Below are 22,846 nucleotides of genomic sequence, written 5' to 3'. Positions count from 1 at the left end.
AAAGTAGGACATTTCTCTAATACTTGTTGGTAAATGTTCACAAAAACTACAAAAAAGATTGGTGCTATTTCTAGGCTATTATTGATGTTTTATTATATAAAACTTATTCTTCACATGATATTGTGTTGACCTCTAGTGGTGAGCTCGAGAAATTGCATAATCTCTCTGCATCTGCTGTTGCATCTTAATACCAGTTACACTCCAAAGGAACTGAACTAATGAACTTTTCAAAATAATAAATTTTAAACAAAACCAAAATATCAAAGCTCTTTCTAATGCAGGTTTTGTTCCTCAATATGCTTTTTAATAAATGCTGAAAACATTGTGTTATGTTTTTCTTTATAAACCATTTTCTCAATAAACCATTTTACAAAAATAATTTCAGTGTTTTTCTTTATAAACCATTTTCTCAATAAATCGCTTTACAACAACAATTTACAGAGTTTTTCTTCATAAATCATTTTCTTCATATATGGTTACAATGATTATTACAAGTGTCTTTCTTTATATAACACTTCCATTATATAAGGTTACAATTACAGTTGACTACAATACATAAGTGCTTCATACACAAAAAGGCATAATTATATTAGAATAATTGCATATTCTATAACAACTTGTATTTTATTATGCTAATATTGTGTAAATATACAATACAATGGCAAATGAGAAAATTATAATTGCAGATCAAAAAGCACTGGATAGAATATCTAGACTGGGGAATGCGAAAGCTACAACTTAAAATGTGGATTATGGGTGATAACAGGTATTATACGTATGCAAGTCAAAGCAGAGAGACAGAGTTTCATACAAATAAAAATGTATCAATAAAAATATTCTGTATATAAAATGTAAGCGAAATATAATTGTAAAACTGATCAAAGTTAAATAAATAATATCAAGATACATAATTATGACATCATTTCATATATTTAATTGCTAAATTTGACAATTACAATAAGCAATGTTTTAATTGCTTCATTATGGAGGAGTTTAATCTCAACATCATTATGATGAAGGTCTTATACTGAAGTCCCATATTCATGCTAATCCACCTCTGAGCTGAGATCAGGCTTATCCTCCTCTGAGCTGAGATCAGGCTTATCCTCCTCTGAGCTGAGATCAGGCTAGAGATGCGCGGATGGGCTATTATTTCATCCGCAACCGCATCACAAAAATCATCATCCGTCCGCCATCCAGCCGCACCAACGTTTTTGACCAATTTTCAAAACCGCACCCGCCCGCCATCCGTTGATTTGTGTATACATATATTTTTCATTTGATTGGTTCAACCGCCCACCACCCGCCCGAATTTAATTAAAATATTATTTTTCGTCACGTCATCCGCCCAATCCGCGGTTTATCCGCGGTTTATCCGCGGAGTCCGCGGCTGTAACCGCCAACCGCGCATCTCTAGATCAGGCTTATTCTCCTCTGAGCTGAGGTCAGGCTTATCCTCCTCTGAGCTGAGATCAGTCTTATCTCCCTCCTCCATTTTACCTGTAAAAAAGCAAAACATCTTGTATGAACACTAAATCATCAAATATCCAGTCAACATAACTCACAACGTGTATGTGTGTTTCTATTAATGCTGCATTATTTCATTTCTAATCCTGATCATTTTTAAAATACAGAGCTAGTATAATAAACTGTACATTTGTTAAAGCAATGCTATTTAAAGCTGTTTAAATGTACTATACAATACAGGTATAAAAAGCTTGAATTTGTAATAGCTGTGGGTTTTGCAGTGTTACTATTTATTTAGCCACATCTCGCTAAAATTACCATCATACACACACAGTATTCATTTATTGCAGTATTATAGGAAGAACCTTCTGAGGATCCTTCATCCGATGGTGGCTTTTCTTGTGCTGTTTATTTCACAGGTTCCTCCGCAGGTTTAGACAAACCAAACAATCCACGAATCCACGAGACAACCCCACCTTCTTCCTCTGTGAGGCTGAGAGGAAGAATTAGAAAAGAAAATAATCAGTGTTGAGTGGAACAAGTTGCAAATTAATTATTATATTTCAATTAAGTACAAAGTGTAATAGACTGAAACTAACATTAGATTCCTGTACAGATTAGTTTCTGATTTTACATAATTTGGCATACACACTTTCACCTAAGCTAAACTTAGTACAAACATTTCTAAACAATATTTCACGGGTTTTCCTCGGTCAAAAATGATCTTCTGTGGTGGCTGATGAACATGGTCATCCATGCACACACACACACACACGCACACACACACACACACACACACACACACACACACACACACACACACACACACACACACACACACACACACACACACACACACACACACACACACACACACACACACACACACACACACACACACACACATTCTATTGGCATAATTGTTTTTATTCTGTAAAACTGTATATTCTCTCCCCTTACACTAACCCTACCTCAAATCCTACCCATCACACAATTTATTTTGCATTTTTGGTTTTCAAAAAATATTATTCTGTATGATTTAGGTTTCCTCATGGGGACCAAAAAGGACAAGGATTTCAGATATTTCTATCTTTATGGGTACATTTTTCCCAATACCGTAGGGTTTACCTGAACACACACACACTTGAATATGTGGTTTATGGGGACTCTCCATAGGCATTTTTTTTTTTTTTTTACAGTACAAACCGTATATTCTATCCCCCTACACTAACCCTGCCCATCACACAAAGCTTACTGCATTTTTTTGGATTTCTAAAAAAACAAAACAAAATAAAGCTGCAAGCAGCAATTATCAGGGCCAAGCACAAAGTTCCTAAGGTGGTTTTTTCTTGATCAGACTAACGGTTTCGAAGATATTGTGCTAAATCACGATCTGACGTGTAAATCATGACGTGAATATGAATATTCAGAAGTTCAGAAGTGTATAATCTGCACGTATCTCTGCACTAGTAGGTGGCGCTGTGCTGAAACACAGCATGTAACCTCAGGTCATGCTTGTGATGTACCAAGTTTGGTCTGAATACGATAAAGCTTGTGGAGATACAGCCTTATGTCTATTTTCGCAAACGCTCCGTAAAATTAGTTTGCGAGATATCTTTTTGTCGGCATGGTCTGCAGATGATCTGGTTTAATTTTCGTGAAAATTGGAGTAACGGCCTAGGAGTAGTTTGAAAAAGTAGGTTTTAAGGAAAATTCAAAATGGCGGAAACATTTTCATGACGGAAATAATTAAAAAAATAATTTTGTTATTAGCATAAACTTGAGTCTAACTTTGGACAGGTGGTGATTGAGTTAGATACTCCAAATTTGCCTTAAAAAACAAACAGTTTAGTGTTTTTTAAGCCATTTGGTTTATGAGGACACAGGAAAAGACAGTATAGACTTTATTACTTTATAAAATACTATAAATGAATGATTTTCCCCCATCATTCTGTAGTAAGATGCCACATCAGATCACAGAAGGGAGATATTTTAAACATTCGACTGACGTTATATTGAACAAAAACATATTAATGTGATAAATGATTGTGTTTTTACGGTATGCTAAGATAACATGCTAGCCCTTATGCACCTGTTGCCAGAGGAGCGATAATCCACTAAGATCACTGGAGTGTTTCTTTGAAAGGGCATTAGATACAAACAGAAAGAATGTGAAGTTAGATATTTGATCAAAGAAATAAGGCATTTTTATTCACACTGTTTTAATCACCTTAAGCTTATAAATAAAATGCTCCATGTCATTGTCTCAAGTGCAGCAGTTATTTCAGATATCACATTAGATGACCGAATAAAGCTTTGGTGGGACAAAAAATTATTTTGGTGAAAGCCAAAATATTTTTAGTGCCGATAAAACCCTGTATTTTTATCTTAAATATAATACATTTCAATGTGCATTCCTATGTTTGTTAGTGTTACTGCAACTAAAGGATGTTTACTCACCTCAGGTTACAGCTTGAGTTCTGCATCACGTCCATGAGCTTCTGCTTGGAGGATCCGATGGTATTTTTACTCAGTTTAAGCTCTTTTAAAAACTGGAGTGCTTTTGTGTTTGTCAAAGACTGAGTTAAAGAAGAAACATCTGTAATGCCACAGTCGTTTAGACTAGAAAGAGACAAACAGACAGAATAATTATTATTTTTTTACTTTCAACTCCATTTTGCAAAAAAAAAAAAAATCATTCATCTCAATAGAAATCCATGTGATGAGAGACTTCCAGTGGCAGAGAAATTCACCTATATGAGTTTTAGATCAATATCAAATCTGACAGGAAAATTCACAGTTGCTTGATTTGCTCATCAAAGCTACACTAACTATTCAAGGCTATCATTTAATTTTTCATTCAAAAAAGAAACTGATTGGAAAATGTTTCACACCTGCTTCACATCTGGTCTACTAATATTTAATTACTAATATCAGCTAATTAAATTACACATCATTGTACTTTAAGCTCTGTTTGATTAGATACAGTGTTCTAGGCAACTTAGTCTTAGCTTTCCTGTAGCTCAAACAGTAGAGCGTTGGCGCTTGCAACGCCAAGGCCATGGGTTCGATTCCCAGGGAAAGCAAGAGCTGATAAGAAAGTAAAAATGTGTACCTTGAAATGCAATGTAAGTCGCATTGGATAAAAGCGTCTGCCAAATGCATAAATGTAAATGTAATGTAAATGTAGTCATGCAATTATCCCACTGCTGTTTACTCTGTGGCTGAAATCATCTCATCATACTTATATATTTTTCAAGACTAAAGTTACTGACTGACAGAGGGTCATTGAGCCACAGTGCACATACAGTATAAAGCTAATGGATTATGAAATCATCACCTGCCACCGGGCTGATACTATAGCCAGAACTGACCTGCGCTTGGTACTTGGTGGGTGTCAATTTAAGACCCTGCTTTCATCAGATCACTAAGGAAAATTATTTTCCATAAAATAATGTAAACTCAGGCTCTTCATGAGATATTGAGTGAAAGTGATTTGGTTAAATTGTTTTATGTAGAAGTGATTTTAAGCATTTTGATTCTTGTATGTGAACGTTACTGACCTCAATATCTCCAGTTTACACTGTGAACGCTTCAGTAAGTCACACAAGATCTCCAGTCCTTTGTTTTCTATTTGATTCCCACTGAAGTCCAGCTCTCTCAGATGTGAAAGATTGAAAGACATTCCTTCAGTCAGGAGATAGCACTGTCTCACTGTGATACTGCATCCACACAGACTGAGGACAAAGAGAAACAACAATGGCTCAAATACATGTAAATTCACCATGAGTAAGTGTCATACAATATAATACAACAAATACATGGAAACTTAATTACAGAACCATGAATCATGAGAGGAGTATAACTAGAAGGAAACTAGTTATAACTCAGGTAATAATTAAAACATCTTCAAAACGTCTGAGAGTTATAAATGTACATTAAGGTTCAATATAAAAACCGATTGAAAAACTGAATCAACAAATTTATTAGAAATATAATTAAATAGACTATATTCATTTTTTTAACGTGAGAAAAATGAAGAAAATAATGAAGAAATCAAAGTTAAAGTCAATTTGGTTTACTTTACTAATAACGTTTATAACATATACTAATAGTTTACTAACTACAAATAACATTACTAATAAAATTTGTACTTAAAGCTGCAGTACAGAAGATTTTTGGTTTAAAAAAAAGAAAAACCTTACCCAATTCACGACAGTAAGCTTATAATGATTTATAATTTGGGACAACTGGTCAGATTTTGTGAGAAATTTTAGTTTGATGTAATTTATCTTTCATCATCATCTCCATAAAGAGAAGATTTAATTATTACAGCATCTGTAATTAGTTCGTAACTAATAAGCAACATTATTACACTCAGTGTAAATTACAATCTTCTGTTGTATATTGCACACCTGTACATACAGATGGTCTGTTTGTTTATTTTGTTATATACAGTATATACATATGCGTGTCTTTCACATATCTTTATTATATATTTTGTATTTTACTATTTGTGTCCTGCTGTTGTCTCTGTGAACTGAAAGCTTCCTCTGTCACCAAAGCAAATTGCTTGTGTGTGCAAACATGCTTGGCAATAAAGCTCTTTCTGACTTCTGACATTGTAAATAAAAGTACATTAAATGTCAACATTTAATGTACATTTATTTACAATTTTTAATAAACCAAGTTTGTAATAAACATCAAGCCAGCATATTAAGTCCCTTTGTAGCCAATAACTGTATCCCTTAAATCCCATCTTTGATAATCAACATGACATACTGAAACATTTTTTGTCCTATGAAAATACTTTCTTCATGCCTTAAAATCAGTTGATTGTACAGTAACTCTTCACCCTAACTCTGTCACCTTTGGCTTTTGGCTTTATTAGTTGGGGACCCTTAATATTCAACAATATTATTGATCTGTCTGCATTGACACCATTATATGAGAACTGAACTGAGCTGGACTATGACATCACTGTTTTCTCCAGAGCGGCTACATATACAGTGGTGTGAAAAAGTGTTTGCCCCCTTGGTAAATATGATCAAATATGGCTGTAAAAAATAAATCTGCATTTTTAATCCTTTTGATATTTTATTTAAAAAATTTGCAAAAATCTAACCTTTCATTGAAGTAAAATAATTGAAAGTAAAAAAAAAAAAAAAAAAAAAAAAAAAAAAAAAAATCACATTATGAAATAAATGTTTTTCTCCAAAACACGTTGGGAACAATTGTTTGCCCCCTTTTATTAAATGCTTTTTGCAACCTCTTTTTTCCAAGATACCAGCTCTCTGAGTTTTCTTCTATAATGCCTGATGAGTTTGGAGAACACCTGACAAGAGATCAGAGACCATTCCTCCATACAGAATCTCTCCATCCTGTTCTCCGTTATAAGATTTCTAGCACAGGCTGTCAGGTTTAGATTTTTTATCTATTGGTATTTGATCGAATCCGTGATGCCATGTATCTGAACACGATCGATGTCCAGGACCTCTGGCAGAAAATTAGGCCCACAGCATTAAAGATACAGCAGAGTATTTAATTTTACACATGGGCTACTTTTTTATCCCTGGCACCATAGAACCCATCCCGTTTGAAGTTCCAGTTGTCACGAATCCGGTTTGTGGCCTTCCGCCCGATAGCCACCAGAGGTCGCTTCTCCATCATATTGACTCTCACACCACACTGGACTGCATTTCCCATCATCCATTGCACGGACAACACACACAGCTGATTACACTAATCACGCTCACAGCTGAGAACTCTCTCACAATCACTATCACCCAATCACACACTCTTTATAAGCCTTGGACTTTCTCTCTGTGATCGCCGAGTATTGTATAGTGCATATCCTAGCTAGAGCCCGACCGATATTAGGCATTTTCCAATCTATCGGTGTCGGCATTTATAATGGCCGATAAATTAATATAAAAAAAAAAAAAACGGACGAAACAGCCTTCAACCATGTCATGAGTGTTTGCGTTGTATAGTTTGTCGACCAGAGGGCGCTCTACAACGTCGCAGTTGACAACACTCGTGTATAACGCGCCACATATCCTGCAGCCTGCTGATCCAGCCAGAGTCAGGCAGAGAGAACAACGGTTAAAGCTGGGGTAGGTAAGAATGGTCTAAAAAACTTATTTTTCAAATTTGTTTAAACTTTATGTATATATCAATACATAATTAAAATGTAAGTATTCTGAAAAAGAAAGTATAAAAATCGAGTGTATGTAGACCTCTAACGACTGTTTTAAAGACAGCTCATTATTTCCATTCAGTCCACCCTCTCCCTTCTGGGGTCCTTCCAAAGCCACGCCCCCAAAACACATGAACACGCGACTCCGACAGCTGAGCTGGAAGACGCATTATTTACCTGAGACGAGCGGAGAGGAAGGAGCGCAGTGCATGAAGCATCATGTCAGAATCCCATGTAATAAAAAAATCTAACTTTATCATTATGAATATAAACAAATAAGATGTATTTTAGTAGCCTACTCACTATCAAGCTATCATATCGATATTGGTAAAGTTTAAAATATATATTTTTTGATTCGCTAACGAGCTAGTTATAACTATAAGGCAAAGTTAAAAACAGGTTGCATTGATACACGTTTTTCCATTTCCATTAGTTGCACTGTGATGAAGATGAATTTCGTGTAAGATTCATAACATATAACGTTAGGCCTACTAGCTGTTAAACATGTATTTAGTTATGTAAAGTTCCCCCCACAGCGGAGCCTGCCGTGAACGCGCAGGCTAGTAAACATGCAGGGTCACCGATGACGACGGATAAGGTCGCTAGATATAAGGTTAGCAGGTTTCAATTGTTGCTTTGCACAGTGCGTGACATTTTATCTGTATGTTATGCGGCTAGAGTTTTAACACTGAGTCAATGGGCTCCGACGGGCTTGTTTATCGTCATCGGTCTTTTTCCGTTTACCTGTCTTTGTTGTATGAGCAGGTTCCACTCGAGAAATTGGCAGTTTTGGTTGTTTGTCCGCCATTAGCACAGCTGCTCGGCACACCGGCAATCTTGATTTTGAATGACGGTACGCGCTGTGCAAGAGAGGGGCGATCAGCGCGTACGCGAACTTGATTGACACTGCTAAGACACTCCTCCTGGCTCTGAAGGCATCTGATTGGTTCTTTACATTCGCACCGAATGGCAGTGATTGGTCAGAGTTTTTACTGTCCTGCAGCTGCTACAGAGGTCTGATTGTTTTCATTCCTTTTTCTGAACACATAATGTATTGACTACTCTCAGGATGGAAGGACCATTTCACCCAGTATAAAAAAAAAGTGTTTCGGAACAGGATTACCTACTATAGCTTTAAGTGAGTTCATGGTAGGGTGACCAGAAGTCCCGAAAAATTTGGGACAGTCCCGAAATCTGAGCTGTTGTCCCGAATCCGGCCTTAATTGTCCCGAAAATTACACTTAAGCAAAATATTGAGTAGATATTGTCTGATAAAATATTAAAAACTGTCCGTGGAGATTGAGTCGTCCTGCAGCCAGCCCCCGCCGGCTGCTCATTGGCTGCGGCATCTTTTTTGTTTCTTTTTTCAAAGATACAGAAAGGCGCGAATTTAGATATGCATTGATAAGCTAATTTTATCGCGAGGACAGTGAATGTGCAGGCAGTCATAAAGGAGTGAGGAAACAGAATTGGTCGCGGCACTGTGTGCAAAAAATACTTCGGCCTAATGTCTGATGTCGGGTTACACAAAGCAAATCATCTACACAATTATTTAGTTTTCTTATTTAATGACAACAATTTAGTTGTAGGCTAATAATAATGTTTTTTTTTGTTTTTTTTACAATTTGAGACGCAGAGCGAGCGAGAGAGAGAGAGCGAGAGAGAGAGAGAGAGAGAGAGAGAGAGAGAGAGAGAGAGAGAGAGAGAGAGAGGTGCGCACGAGACGCAGAATGAGCGAGAGAGAGAGGGGTGCGCGCACGAGACGCAGAGGGAGAGAGAGAGAGAGAGAGAGAGAGAGAGAGAGAGAGAGAGAGAGAGGTGCGTGCGTTCGTGAGACCTATGCATAAGACGCAGAGAGAGAGAGAGAGAGAGAGAGAGAGAGAGAGAGAGAGAGAGAGAGAGAGAGAGAGAGAGAGAGAGAGAGATTGTTGTTGTTGTTATTTATCAGAACTTAACAGAATTTGTCTCCAGTCCTATTCAAAGTTATATTTATGAACCAAGTCTTTTAAAACTGGTAACTTTGATTTGGTTGTTGTTGTTGTTTTTTTGTTCAAAGGACTTTACGTTTCATATCTTAAGTTTGTATTTATACAGCCCACATACATCGAACAGGCAGATATTTTGCTATTAAATGTTGTGTAAGTGCAGTTTATAGGAAATGGGTCTAATATCCAGTTTATTTTCAAAATCTAAATATCGGCTTATAAATCGGCTCTTTTCGAGTTAATATCGGCATCGGCCCCCAAAAATCCATATCGGTCGGGCTCTAATCCTAGCGATAGCTATTCTACGGAGCCCACTCAGTTGTTTTAAGTCTTGCCTTGCCTGTTTTCTTGTGTTTGGATATCTGCCTGTATTTGCAGGATTAACCCTTTGCCTTGCCCTTTGGACTCTGTTTGCCCCTCGTTTGGACCATTGCTTGTGTACCTGGATTATCTCTCTGCCTTGCCCTGTTGGATATTGTTCACCGATCGTAGACCCACGCTTGCTCTAGGATCTCTCGTGTCTTGCCTGTACCATACCTGTTTACCGTTGTCTGATCCTTGCTTGTTAACTATGTTTATAAATAAAAGCTTGCACATGGATCCGCACGCCTCACATCTTGTTCGCCCCGTTACACCAGTAGTGTCAGTTACTTTTCAAATGTTCTATGGTCAGATGAAACAAAAACATTAGCTTTTTTGGCAGCAAACACTTAAGATGGGTTTGGTGCACACAGGGATAAAAAAGTACCCCATGTGTAAAATGAAATACTCTGCTGTATCTTTAATGCTGTGGGCCTAATTTTCTGCCAGAGGTCCTGGACATCTTGTTCAGATACATGGCAACACAGACTTTTTTAAATAAATTTAATAGGGTTTAATGTTACATTATCAGCTCGGAAAGTACGCTAATTTGACTAGAAAAAAATGGAAGGAACAATTCCGGAAAAAGGTGGATTGGCAGAAGTACTTGCTTTTTGGTGTGTTTGCATTGCAGGAACTAGGAATGATTTTAGTTATAGGAACTCCTTTTAAGGGGAACTAAATTAGCTCCTACTTCAGAGTAGGGTCTAAACCAGCACTATAGGTACTAAAGTGACGTAAGTGTACGCTGACTGGCTGAATACATGAGAAACACAGACACTCAATATTTTTAAAAGATGTGTAAACACAGTTTACATATACTTACGGCAAGCTTACATCACTGAGTTCCACCTGGTGGTGTGCATGCAAACAGGAAAATTACCCCAGGGGAATATTTATTCTCAGGGGACCGGCCTGGTGACTAGTTCCTATAACTGAGTTCCTATAACTACCCGGGTGCAAAAGCACTTAGAGCAGGGGTGTCAAACTAGTTTTAGGTTAAGGGCCAGATGGGCCGAATTACTTTTTTTTCAAATACTTTCTTTTGTATTTTTATTGTGTAAAACATACACAAGCTGTTTTTTGCAGGTCCGGAATAGAGATCGGCCAAAATAAAAGTAAATAATTTTTTTTAGATTTATAGTCAGTGGAGCAGAGCATCTCTATTTTTTTCATTGTTCAAATCATCCCGCGGGCCGGATCAGACAAATCTGTAGGCCGTATGTTTGACACCCCTGCCTTACAGTGTTTTGGTCATCTGATTTCTTTGAGACACTTTAAATGTACAATAACAAGTAAACACAATACTCACATGAGTGTGTTGATTTCACAGAGTTTATCCTGCAGTAGAGCAGCGATCTGATTCACTCGTGTGTCTCCTAGTTCATGTCCACTCAGATTCAGCTCACTCAGGAGCAATGGGTTTTTACCCACAATTCCTCTCACATACTGACAGGCTTTATCTGCAGCAGGACTTTGTAATATCCTAGAAACAAATAGAGTACACTGATATTTCACAACTGTGCACGGCACAGATGTGGTAAAATAATATTGATGCAAGTAAGTGCAGAAATATAGTTTGATGGTTTAATTCACTTTCAGATAAAATCTTAATTTGTAGAAAACACTCACCTCAGTGTTTTCAGTGAACGGCAAAAATTCTTTTGTACATTAATGAGGTGTTCCACTCCCAATTGTCCAGGATCATTTCCTGTGAGATCCAGCTCTATCAGGTGTGAAGGGTTTGATCTCAGAGCTGAAGCCAGAGCTTTACAACCTTCTTCTGAGATACTACAGTCTGAAAGTCTAGAAAACATGAAACTTAGAATGAACACAAGAACTAAAATAAACACTGCTGTAAAAACAGTCAGTTTTGAACTGTAAATAGTTGAGAAAAAAGGCATGTTGTGTAACTGTCACGTTTCCAGGTAGATGAAGAAGGCAAACACGAAGATACAAATAATAACAAAGGTTTAATTCTCACAAGTAAATATCCAAACGAACAGTGTGCTAGTGCACAAAAAGAGTGCTAGTGCACAAACAGAGTGCTAACTACACAAACAATAACCAACATGAAAAGGAGTGAGAGGGGAACTTAAATACACAGATAATCACAAAGACAACAGGTGACTGTGATGATGATGATGAGGGTGATCACAGGTGATGAGGATGATGATGACGATGTGCAGGTGAAAGTGATGAAGGCAAAGGATTCTGGGTAGTGTAGTGCTGACAAGACGATGACAGACGGTGAATGTGATATTACTCCCCCCTCCCACTAGGCGCGACCCGCGCCGCAGATGGCAGAACACAGGAGGGGGGGTGGGCATCCTGGAATCCGTAACGGGGAGGTGAACCGGGTGAAGATGGACGGACTCCAGGATGGTCCGGACGGCCAAGGCGGAGCAGACTGGTCCAGGGGCCATGGCGGAGTAGGAGACCACCCCTCGGGCGGTCCAGGTGGAGAAGGTTGAGGCGGTGGCCATGACGGAGAAGGCTGTGACGGTGACCCTGGCGGAGACGACCCTTCGGGCGGCCATGGCGGTGCAGGCTGAGCAGGGGGCCACGGCGGAGAAGACCCTTCGGGTGGCCATGGCGGAGAGGACCCTTCGGGTGGCCATGGCGGAGAGGACCCTTCGGGTGGCCATGGCGGAGAGGACCCTTCGGGTGGCCATGGCGGAGAAGGCCCTTCGGGTGGCCATGGCGGAGAGGACCCTTCGGCGAGACCAGCGGCGAAGACGGGTCTGGGCTGGATGAGACAGGCGGCGAAGGCGGGTCAGGGCTGGACGAGACCAGCGGCGAAGAGGGCTTTGAGCTGGACAGGACCAGTGATGAAGAGGGCTTTGAGCTGGGCAGGACCAGCGGTGAAGGCTCTGTGCTGGACGGGACCAGCGGTGAAGGCTCTGTGCTGGACGGAACCAGAGGCGAAGAGGGCTTTGAGCTGGACAGGACCAGCGATGAAGAGGGCTTTGAGCTGGGCAGGACCAGCGGTGAAGGCTCTGTGCTGGACGGGACCAGCGGTGAAGGCTCTGTGCTGGACGGGACCAGCGGTGAAGGCTCTGTGCTGGACGGGACCAGCGGTGAAGGTTCTGTGCTGGATGGAACCAGCGGTGAAGGTTCTGTGCTGGACGGGACCAGCGAATTGGGCTGGGCGGAACCAGCGGCGAAGAGGGCTTTGAGCTGGGCGGGACCAGCGATGAAGAGGGCTCTGAGCTGGACAGGACCAGCGATGAAGAGGGCTCTGAGCTGGACAGGACCGGCTGCGAAGAGGGCTTTGGGCTGGACGGGACCAGCGGTGAAGGAAGCTCTGAAAAAAGGTCAATTAAGTCCTTCTCGTCCGGACTCTGGCTGAGGACAGGAACAGGAGACACTGGGCGGACAGTCTCTGGCTTGGCGGGCACGACGCTGTCAGTCACAGGCGCGGCAGGCATGACGCTTATAGTCTCAGGGGCGGCGGGCACAATGCATACTGCCTTGGTCTCGGCAGCTCTGGCGTGAAGTGCGGGCTCGGCTGGACTGGCATTAAGTGCAGGCTCGGCTGGACTGGCGTACCGCTGTGAAGTGCAGGCTCGGCTGGACTATGGATGAGGATGGATGGCGTGGCGAAGATGGCTGGAGACGGTGGCGTTCCGGACCGGGATGCAACACTCACCAGACACCGGAACACAGTCGCTCTCCAAGATAGTCCGGTGGTGTCTGGGAGGTCGAGGGGGCGATGGAATGTGATCCCGATCCGGAACAGGGTGCTGAGGGCTTCATCCTCCAGGGAACTGCTGAGGGCGAGATGAAAAAACTTTCTAGAGAAGTCCAAGATATCGTGGTTCCCCTGAGCCAGATTGATGAACTGGATGCGTTCCTCCATATTTGTGGTCGGTTATTCTGTCACGTTTCCAGGTAGATGAAGAAGGCAAACACGAAGATACAAATAATAACAAAGGTTTAATTCTCACAAGTAAATATCCAAACAAACAGAGTGCTAGTGCACAAACAATAACCGACATGAAAAGGAGTGAGAGGGGAACTTAAATACACAGATAATCACAAAGACAACAGGTGACGGTGATGATGATGATGAGGGTGATCACAGGTGATGAGGATGATGATGACGATGTGCAGGTGAAAGTGATGAAGGCAAAGGATTCTGGGTAGTGTAGTGCTGACAAGACGATGACAGACGGTGAATGTGACAGTAACAGTATATTGGATTAGTATTCATTCTTAAAGGGGTGGTATAATGCCCTTTTCACAAGATGTAAAATAATTTTCTGATGTCCCCAGAGTGTGTATGTGCACACTCTGCTGCTGAGCTGCTCCATGAGCTGCTGCTCCCGGCACCGAGGGCGGAGGTACAACAGCTCGTTCTTAGCAGCTTCGATTACCTCAAACAGACATGCACCGAACATTTCTAAAACCTTTAGCCTTTTATGTTCAAATCAGAGTCAGACAATGATGGAGAGACTCAAGAAGAAGTGACAACATGTAGAAGCAACAGGACATTTCTGAATTATTAGCATAATTTCTGGTAAGTTGATGAATTTATATTGCTGATGTGGAGTTAACTATCTTCTTGTCATTTATTAGCATATTCTGTCATGATAATCTATAAATCGCGTTCCCGGGGGTGGGTTTATGTAAATTCTAGGGTTGGTGATGTCACTAACCCGGGAGGAATGTGGTGTAGTCTCTACCAGCCGTTTGTTGTAGTCCTTAAAAAGTGATTTCTTTAAAAGCAAATATCTCCCTTTGCTTTGAACTTTGAGCGTTGTAACTTTGCAGATGTTGTTTATGATCAAACAGCAACATTACACACTAACTAAAGTTAGTAAAGTGAAATCATAATCAACCACCCCTTTAAGTGACAGTAGGGGTGTCGCAATATACCGGTGTTGACGATAATCGTGACATTCAAAGCAATGAAATATCGACATTGTGTTAATTTAGAGTGTGACAATATTCCGGTATTGGCGATAACCACGATGTTTAAAATGAACAGGACTCTTATGATAACATGACACGTAAATACTCCAGCACCAGTACCTGGTTGACCTCTCAGGTGGCTGTATTGCACCCGCTGACACCTATCAAATAAGACGGCGCAGCTAATCTGAGAAGAATGTCATCTGAGCGACAGCAGCCTAAAGAGACAGCAGCCTAATCAACCTACTGCTATCATTTTAATCAAAGAACAAAAGACAAAGAGAAAAACCCCTCACTGCTCTTGACTCAATAACTTTTGAAACTTTAGTTGTAAGCATTAGCACCTGAAAAACATAAAGCCGTGTTTGTTTCACTTGTCTTTTCATTCTATTGTATTGTGCCACCGTTTGCTATTTATTTGTTCCTATTTTATTACTACAAAACAAAATCAAAAAACTATTCTTAGATTTTTCCTCACTTCTGAAGGTGAGTGGACTCAAATATATACAACTGATAAGCAAGTGTTGTGGGTTTGAGTGTATCTGATGGTGAAATGTACTCACTTGAGTATCTTCAGCTCACACACAGGCTTCTTCAGTCCCTCACAGATCTCTTTGACTCCTGAGTCCAGCAGACGGCTGTTGTTCAGGTTCAGCTCTTTCAGGATGGTTTTAGAGGAGAGAACAGTAGCTAGAACTGAACAGCTTTTCTCTGTCAGCTCACAATTATTCAGCCTGAACATAAAAACAGCATAATTTATTATTCAGTACATATTTAACACACACATCAGATCAACAGCTCTTCATATCTGCTCACACAAGTGACTGACAGTCATTTACAATCAATTAACAGAGAAGTTATAATGTATAAATCATGTTGACTCACTTGATTTTCTCCACTTTGCAATGAGAGTCCATCAGAAGAGCAGAGAGCTTCTCTCCATCCAGATATCCTAATTTATCTTCACTCAGATCCAGTTCTGTCAGTAATAATGGACTTTTACCCAGAACTTTAGTGAGATACTCACACACTTCCTGTGCAGCATCACTTTTCAGAAGCCTACAGGAAGTAGAATTACAAATCAGATACTATTCCAATGTTATGCCTTTTGCAGCTTCATCCTGAATGAGTCACTAAACAGAGTAGAATGATTTACTACAAGTATTTGTATCAATGAATTAAACCCAAATGAAATTTACAGCATGAAATGACCATAAATATACATAAACATACAGAACACAAACAATATGCCATTTTCATGTACAAGCAAACACCAGTGAGAGAAAATATAGAAATGTATTTTCATTGTTTTTACTCATTACTTCTTTATACATAAACAGAACACATAAAACAGAATATCTATAATTACAGTAGCTGATCAAAACTAAAACATGCCCAAATCTAATACTAACAGAAAATGATAATGTGATATGATAAATTTGTCCAAACACACACGACACCGCCAGACAAATACACTGAATCATTATCAGAAATGATATGCTGAACACAAATATAGCAAAACTACTTATACTTATTACTACTTATTAATGGAAATAATAGTGGAAATTCTATTGTCCCAGTGATCAGCCAATAATATCTCGGCCACTGATATATTTTGCACCTCTAGTCCAGTGTAGTATTAATGTATAGTGTTGTGTAATATCTGGTTAAAATCATAGTTATGATAATTGTCTCGTTTATCACCTGATGGTCTTTAATGTACAGCGTTCATCCTGTAGTAAATCACTGAGCTCCTTCACTCCTGATTGTCCAGGATCATTTCCTCTGAGATCCAGCTCTATCAGGTGTGAAGGGTTTGATCTCAGAGCTGAAGCCAGAGCTTTATAACCTTCTTCTGTGATACTGCAGTCTGAGAGTCTGTGTATGAAAGAAGCTGTTAAGCACTTAATGATCTACACTACATAAGCAAAACATGTGTATAAAGTGAGATGACTTTATTTAAATCATAAAAATACTAATAATCATAATTATTATTATAAAAAAGCATTGCTAAATGCTTGGCAATTTGAAAATTTGGTGTGAAAATTTACCAATATTTATATTTTAATATTAGCAAAAATCTGACCCCACAGATAAGCAAAAGATATCTTAATATAACATCTGCCTAATTTGAATATTTAAATTTCATAGAAACATAGCAATGTACAAAAATGGTAATTTCAATTAAATGGACATTCACACACACAAAAAAAGTACATTATCACGCAGAAATGTAGATAAATGAAAATACACACTTAATTTTCTCCAATATGCATTCAGGATTTTCCAACAGAACACAGATCTCCTTTATTCCAGAGTTTCCTAGTTTATTCTCACTCAGATCCAGCTCTATCAGGTATGAAGGGTTTGAAGTAAACGCTGAAGTCAGAGCAGCACAACCTTCTGCTGTAATACTGTTATTATTCAGCCTGAAGAGAAAAAAAGACAGGAAACATTCTTCAGTTTATTTAGACTCCAGAGACTCCAGTAGCTTCAAACACCTGTTTGCTGCTCAACGGTGGATTATTTTTTTTCATAGCTGGCCTTTTAATACAATTAATTTGTTTTACAGAAACATTCCTTAATAAGCCTTTGTCTGACCGAGTTCTTTTGTGCTGACAAATTCACAAATCTTTTGATAATCTCTATTTAGTTTTCACCAAAATATAGTTTTCATGCCTTTTGTAAGACAATGCATTATTTCATGCTTTTCATCTTCAGAAACATCGTTCTTCCTCTGCATATTGCATGAGGACTGCTTAATAATGTGGAACAACCTCTTTAAGAAATGTTACCATTTACCCAGGACAACATGGCAAACTACTATAAAACTTTTTAGTATTTTTAACTTTATAGTAACTTTATTTAAAAATCCACAGTACCCTCAAAACTATAACCAACAAAGGTCCAAGCAGGCTCCAAGATGTCTGCTCTAGCACCGATATGTACTTTTCTTCTCCTGCTGACATTAGCCAGTCTAATGGACTTCAGAGACGATCCAGGTGCAGGAAGGAGAGATAGATAAAGCCCATAAAAAGCACTTCTCTCCATTTGATTCATAGAATTGCAACTTCACCATCAATGAACTGCTGATGTAACCCCTTCTGTCCTAACCGAACCGCACTTGACACTTCTGTCCTAACCGAACCGCACTTAACACTTCTGTCCTAACCGAACTGATGATCACTTAACACTTCTGTCCTAACCGAACCGCACTTAACACTTCTGTCCTAACCGAACCGCACTTAACACTTCTGTCCTAACCGAACCGCACTTAACACTTCTGTACTAACCGAACCGCACTTAACACTTCTGTCCTAACCGAACCGCACTTAACACTTCTGTCCTAACCGAACTGATGATCACTTAACACTTCTGTCCTAACCGAACCGCACTTGACACTTCTGTCCTAACCGAACTGATGATCACTTAACACTTCTGTCCTAACCGAACCGCACTTAACACTTCTGTCCTAACCGAACCGCACTTAACACTTCTGTCCTAACCGAACTGATGATCACTTAACACTTCTGTCCTAACCGAACTGATGATCACTTAACACTTCTGTCCTAACCGAACCGCACTTAACACTTCTGTCCTAACCGAACCGCACTTAACACTTCTGTCCTAACCGAACCGCACTTAACACTTCTGTCCTAACCGAACCGCACTTAACACTTCTGTCCTAACCGAACTGATGATCACTTAACACTTCTGTCCTAACCGAACCGCACTTGACACTTCTGTCCTAACCGAACTGATGATCACTTAACACTTCTGTCCTAACCGAACCGCACTTAACACTTCTGTCCTAACCGAACCGCACTTGACACTTCTGTCCTAACCGAACTGATGATCACTTAACACTTCTGTCCTAACCGAACCGCACTTAACACTTCTGTCCTAACCGAACCGCACTTAACACTTCTGTCCTAACCGAACCGCACTTAACACTTCTGTCCTAACCGAACTGATGATCACTTAACACTTCTGTCCTAACCGGACCGCACTTAACACTTCTGTCCTAACCGAACCGCACTTAACACTTCTGTCCTAACCGAACCGCACTTAACACTTCTGTCCTAACCGAACTGATGATCACTTAACACTTCTGTCCTAACCGGACCGCACTTAACACTTCTGTCCTAACCGAACCGCACTTAACACTTCTGTCCTAACCGAACCGCACTTAACACTTCTGTCCTAACCGAACTGATGATCACTTAACACTTCTGTCCTAACCGAACCGCACTTAACACTTCTGTCCTAACCGAACCGCACTCAACACTTCTGTCCTAACCGAACCGCACTCAACACTTCTGTCCTAACCGAACCGCACTTAACACTTCTGTCCTAACCGAACCGCACTTAACACTTCTGTCCTAACCGAACCGATGAGCACTTAACACTTCTGTCCTAACCGAACCGATGATCACTTAACACTTCTGTCCTAACCGAACCGATGATCACTTAACACTTCTGTCCTAACCAAACCGATGATCACTTAACACTTCTGTCCTAACTGAACCGCACTTAACACTTCTGTACTAACCGAACCACACTTAACACTTCTGTCCTAACTGAACCGCACTTAACACTTCTGTCCTAACCGAACCGCACTTAACACTTCTGTCCTAACCGAACCGCACTTAACACTTCTGTCCTAACCGAACCGCACTTAACACTTCTGTCCTAACCGAACCGATGAGCACTTAACACTTCTGTCCTAACCGAACCGATGATCACTTAACACTTCTGTCCTAACCGAACCGATGATCACTTAACACTTCTGTCCTAACCAAACCGATGATCACTTAACACTTCTGTCCTAACTGAACCGCACTTAACACTTCTGTACTAACCGAACCACACTTAACACTTCTGTCCTAACTGAACCGCACTTAACACTTCTGTCCTAACCGAACCGCACTTAACACTTCTGTCCTAACCGAACCGCACTCAACACTTCTGTCCTAACCGAACCGCACTTAACACTTCTGTCCTAACCGAACCGCACTTAACACTTCTGTCCTAACCGAACCGATGAGCACTTAACACTTCTGTCCTAACCGAACCGATGATCACTTAACACTTCTGTCCTAACCGAACCGATGATCACTTAACACTTCTGTCCTAACTGAACCGCACTTAACACTTCTGTACTAACCGAACCACACTTAACACTTCTGTCCTAACTGAACCGCACTTAACACTTCTGTCCTAACCGAACCGCACTTAACACTTCTGTCCTAACCGAACTGATGATCACTTAACACTTCTGTCCTAACCGGACCGCACTTAACACTTCTGTCCTAACCGAACCGCACTTAACACTTCTGTCCTAACCGAACCGCACTTAACACTTCTGTCCTAACCGAACTGATGATCACTTAACACTTCTGTCCTAACCGAACCGCACTTAACACTTCTGTCCTAACCGAACTGATGATCACTTAACACTTCTGTCCTAACCGAACCGCACTTAACACTTCTGTCCTAACCGAACCGCACTCAACACTTCTGTCCTAACCGAACCGCACTCAACACTTCTGTCCTAACCGAACCGCACTTAACACTTCTGTCCTAACCGAACCGATGAGCACTTAACACTTCTGTCCTAACCGAACCGATGATCACTTAACACTTCTGTCCTAACCGAACCGATGATCACTTAACACTTCTGTCCTAACCAAACCGATGATCACTTAACACTTCTGTCCTAACTGAACCGCACTTAACACTTCTGTACTAACCGAACCACACTTAACACTTCTGTCCTAACTGAACCGCACTTAACACTTCTGTACTAACCGAACCGCACTTAACACTTCTGTCCTAACCGAATCACACTTATCACTTCTGTCCTAACCGAATCACACTTATCACTTCTGTCCTAACCGAACTGCACTTAACCCTTCTGTCCTAACCGAACCGATGATCACTTAACACTTCTGTCCTAACCGAACTTTGCTGAGGCACTTCTGAAATGTCTTCCATGTGTTGTTGTCATGGTCTCAAACTCAGTTCCTGTAGGGCCACAGCCCTGCACAGTTCAGCTCCAACTGACATCTGCTTGGAAGCTTCTAGTAATGCTGAAGAGCTTGATTAGCTGGATCAGGTGTGTTTGATTATGGTTGGAGCAAAACTGTGCAGAGCTGTGGCCCTCCAGGAACTGAGTTTGAGACCAGTAGAGACAGATCTACTTCTAAATAAACAAGATTCTTGTCAAGAAAACTGAGACAGAAACATCAACTGTGAGCGGGGTGGCCAAGCTCCACTCCTGCAATAAGAGCACTGTATCAAATGATGAATTTAAATTTCAGCACATATTTGCTGATGACACTTAATATAATGTGGGATACTTCTATGCAAAGTATACATTTGAAACGTGTAAAATACTCACATCAGTGTGTTGAGTTTACAGTGTTTATCCTTCAGTAGAGCAGCGATCTGATTCACTCTTGTGTCTCCTAGTTTACGTTCACTCAGATTCAGCTCTCTCAGGAGTAACAGGTTTTTACCCACAATTCCTCTCACATACTGACAGGCTTCATCTGCTTCATGACTCAAAAACCTGCAGAAGGGAAGATGAAACAGATTTAAAATCAACTAAACTTAGTGTAATCAGTTTGTTTTATTTACCTTGAAATAATTTTAATATAATAACCTGCACAATTTGTTGTTGCATAAAAGTTATAAAAAATAATTCACCCGCATATAATTTGTTATATTATTTCATCACGTCTCACCTCAGTGTCTTGAGTTGACAGTTCTGATCCTGTAGTAAATCACTGAGCTCCTTCACTCCTGATTGTCCAGGATCATTTCCTCTGAGATCCAGCTCTATCAGGTGTGAAGGGTTTGATCTCAGAGCTGAAGCCAGAGCTTTATAACCTTCTTCTGTGATACTGCAGTCTGAAAGTCTACAGATAGGACATTTATAATAGAATTTATTTTACAATTAATATCACTGCAAAAAATAATTCACTACAGTATTATTTTAAAGGGGTCAAAAGCATTTTTTTAAATTGTATAATGTTTGACTGCGCAGGTTGACTGCAGTGCTACAAAAATACTCAGAACAAATCAAACCTTCTGTAACAGACAAAGCAATAGTGACACAAACATTGTTATTCACACTTGTATGTTGCGACATTACTCTCAAAAGATCAAGAAAAAAAATATTTCTCAGTTCACAGCCCCTTTAAACTTGACAAAATAAATGTTATTTAAACAAACAATCTCACCTGAGTCTCTCCAGTGTGCAGTTTGTATTTTCTAATCCGTTCTGGAGTTTCTTCACTCCTGAATCCTGCAGATTATTGTTGCTGATGTCAAGCTCTTTCAGACTGGAGTTTGATCTCAGGACTGTAGCGAGAGCTGAACAGCTTTTCTCTGTTAGACCACACTTACGCAGCCTAAAATGATGAACAGAAGAGGAAGAATTTACAAACACAAAGTGCTTGACGCCAACATGTTTTTGTCACCAAATGTATTTAAGATGCTTTAAATCTAAAATAACAAGTGAACACAATACTCACGTCAGTGTGTTGAGTTTACAGTGTTTATCCTGCAGTAGAGCAGCGATCTGATTCACTCGTATGTTTCTTAGTTTACGTTCACTCAGATTCATCTCTCTCAGGAGTAATGGGTTTTTACCCACAATTCCTCTCACATACTGACAGGCTTCATCTGCAGTAGGACTCAAAAACCTGCAGAAGGGAAGATGAAACAGGTTTAAAATCAATTAAACTTAAGGCCAATTTATACTTCTGCGTCGAGTGTACGCCGCAGTGTACGTCGTAGGCTACGCACGTAGGTGACTCCGTCGTGAGCATTTATACTTCTGCGTTATGTCTGTGTTGCTCTACAGTTACACCACCGAGACGCTAGTTGGCGGGGGCGGGTTTTAATTTTC

General features: G+C 40.1%; 1 protein-coding gene across 1 annotated transcript; it reads right to left on the bottom strand.

The window, feature by feature from the left end:
* Positions 1-301: 301 nt before the first annotated feature.
* Positions 302-22,766, bottom strand: LOC311291144 (ribonuclease inhibitor-like; the record flags this gene model as incomplete). The annotated part of the gene is made up of 16 exons (XM_084410017.1): positions 302-1,500; positions 1,833-1,960; positions 3,928-4,089; positions 5,031-5,204; positions 11,324-11,497; positions 11,644-11,817; positions 15,492-15,662; positions 15,814-15,987; positions 16,633-16,806; positions 17,184-17,357; positions 21,332-21,502; positions 21,678-21,851; positions 22,021-22,023; positions 22,176-22,346; positions 22,608-22,640; positions 22,744-22,766. The coding sequence occupies 15 exons, from the start codon at positions 22,764-22,766 to the stop codon at positions 1,876-1,878; spliced, it is 2,037 nt and encodes a 678-aa protein (XP_084266143.1). The 3' UTR covers positions 302-1,500; positions 1,833-1,875.
* Between the last annotated feature and the right edge of the window lie 80 nt (positions 22,767-22,846).

This window comes from Rutilus rutilus, assembly GCF_951802725.1.
Source record: "Rutilus rutilus genome assembly, chromosome: 5".
NCBI classification, from domain to species: Eukaryota; Metazoa; Chordata; class Actinopteri; order Cypriniformes; family Leuciscidae; genus Rutilus; species Rutilus rutilus.
Note: the sequence above shows the minus strand (reverse complement) of the source record. Positions and strands in the feature narration are given on the sequence as shown.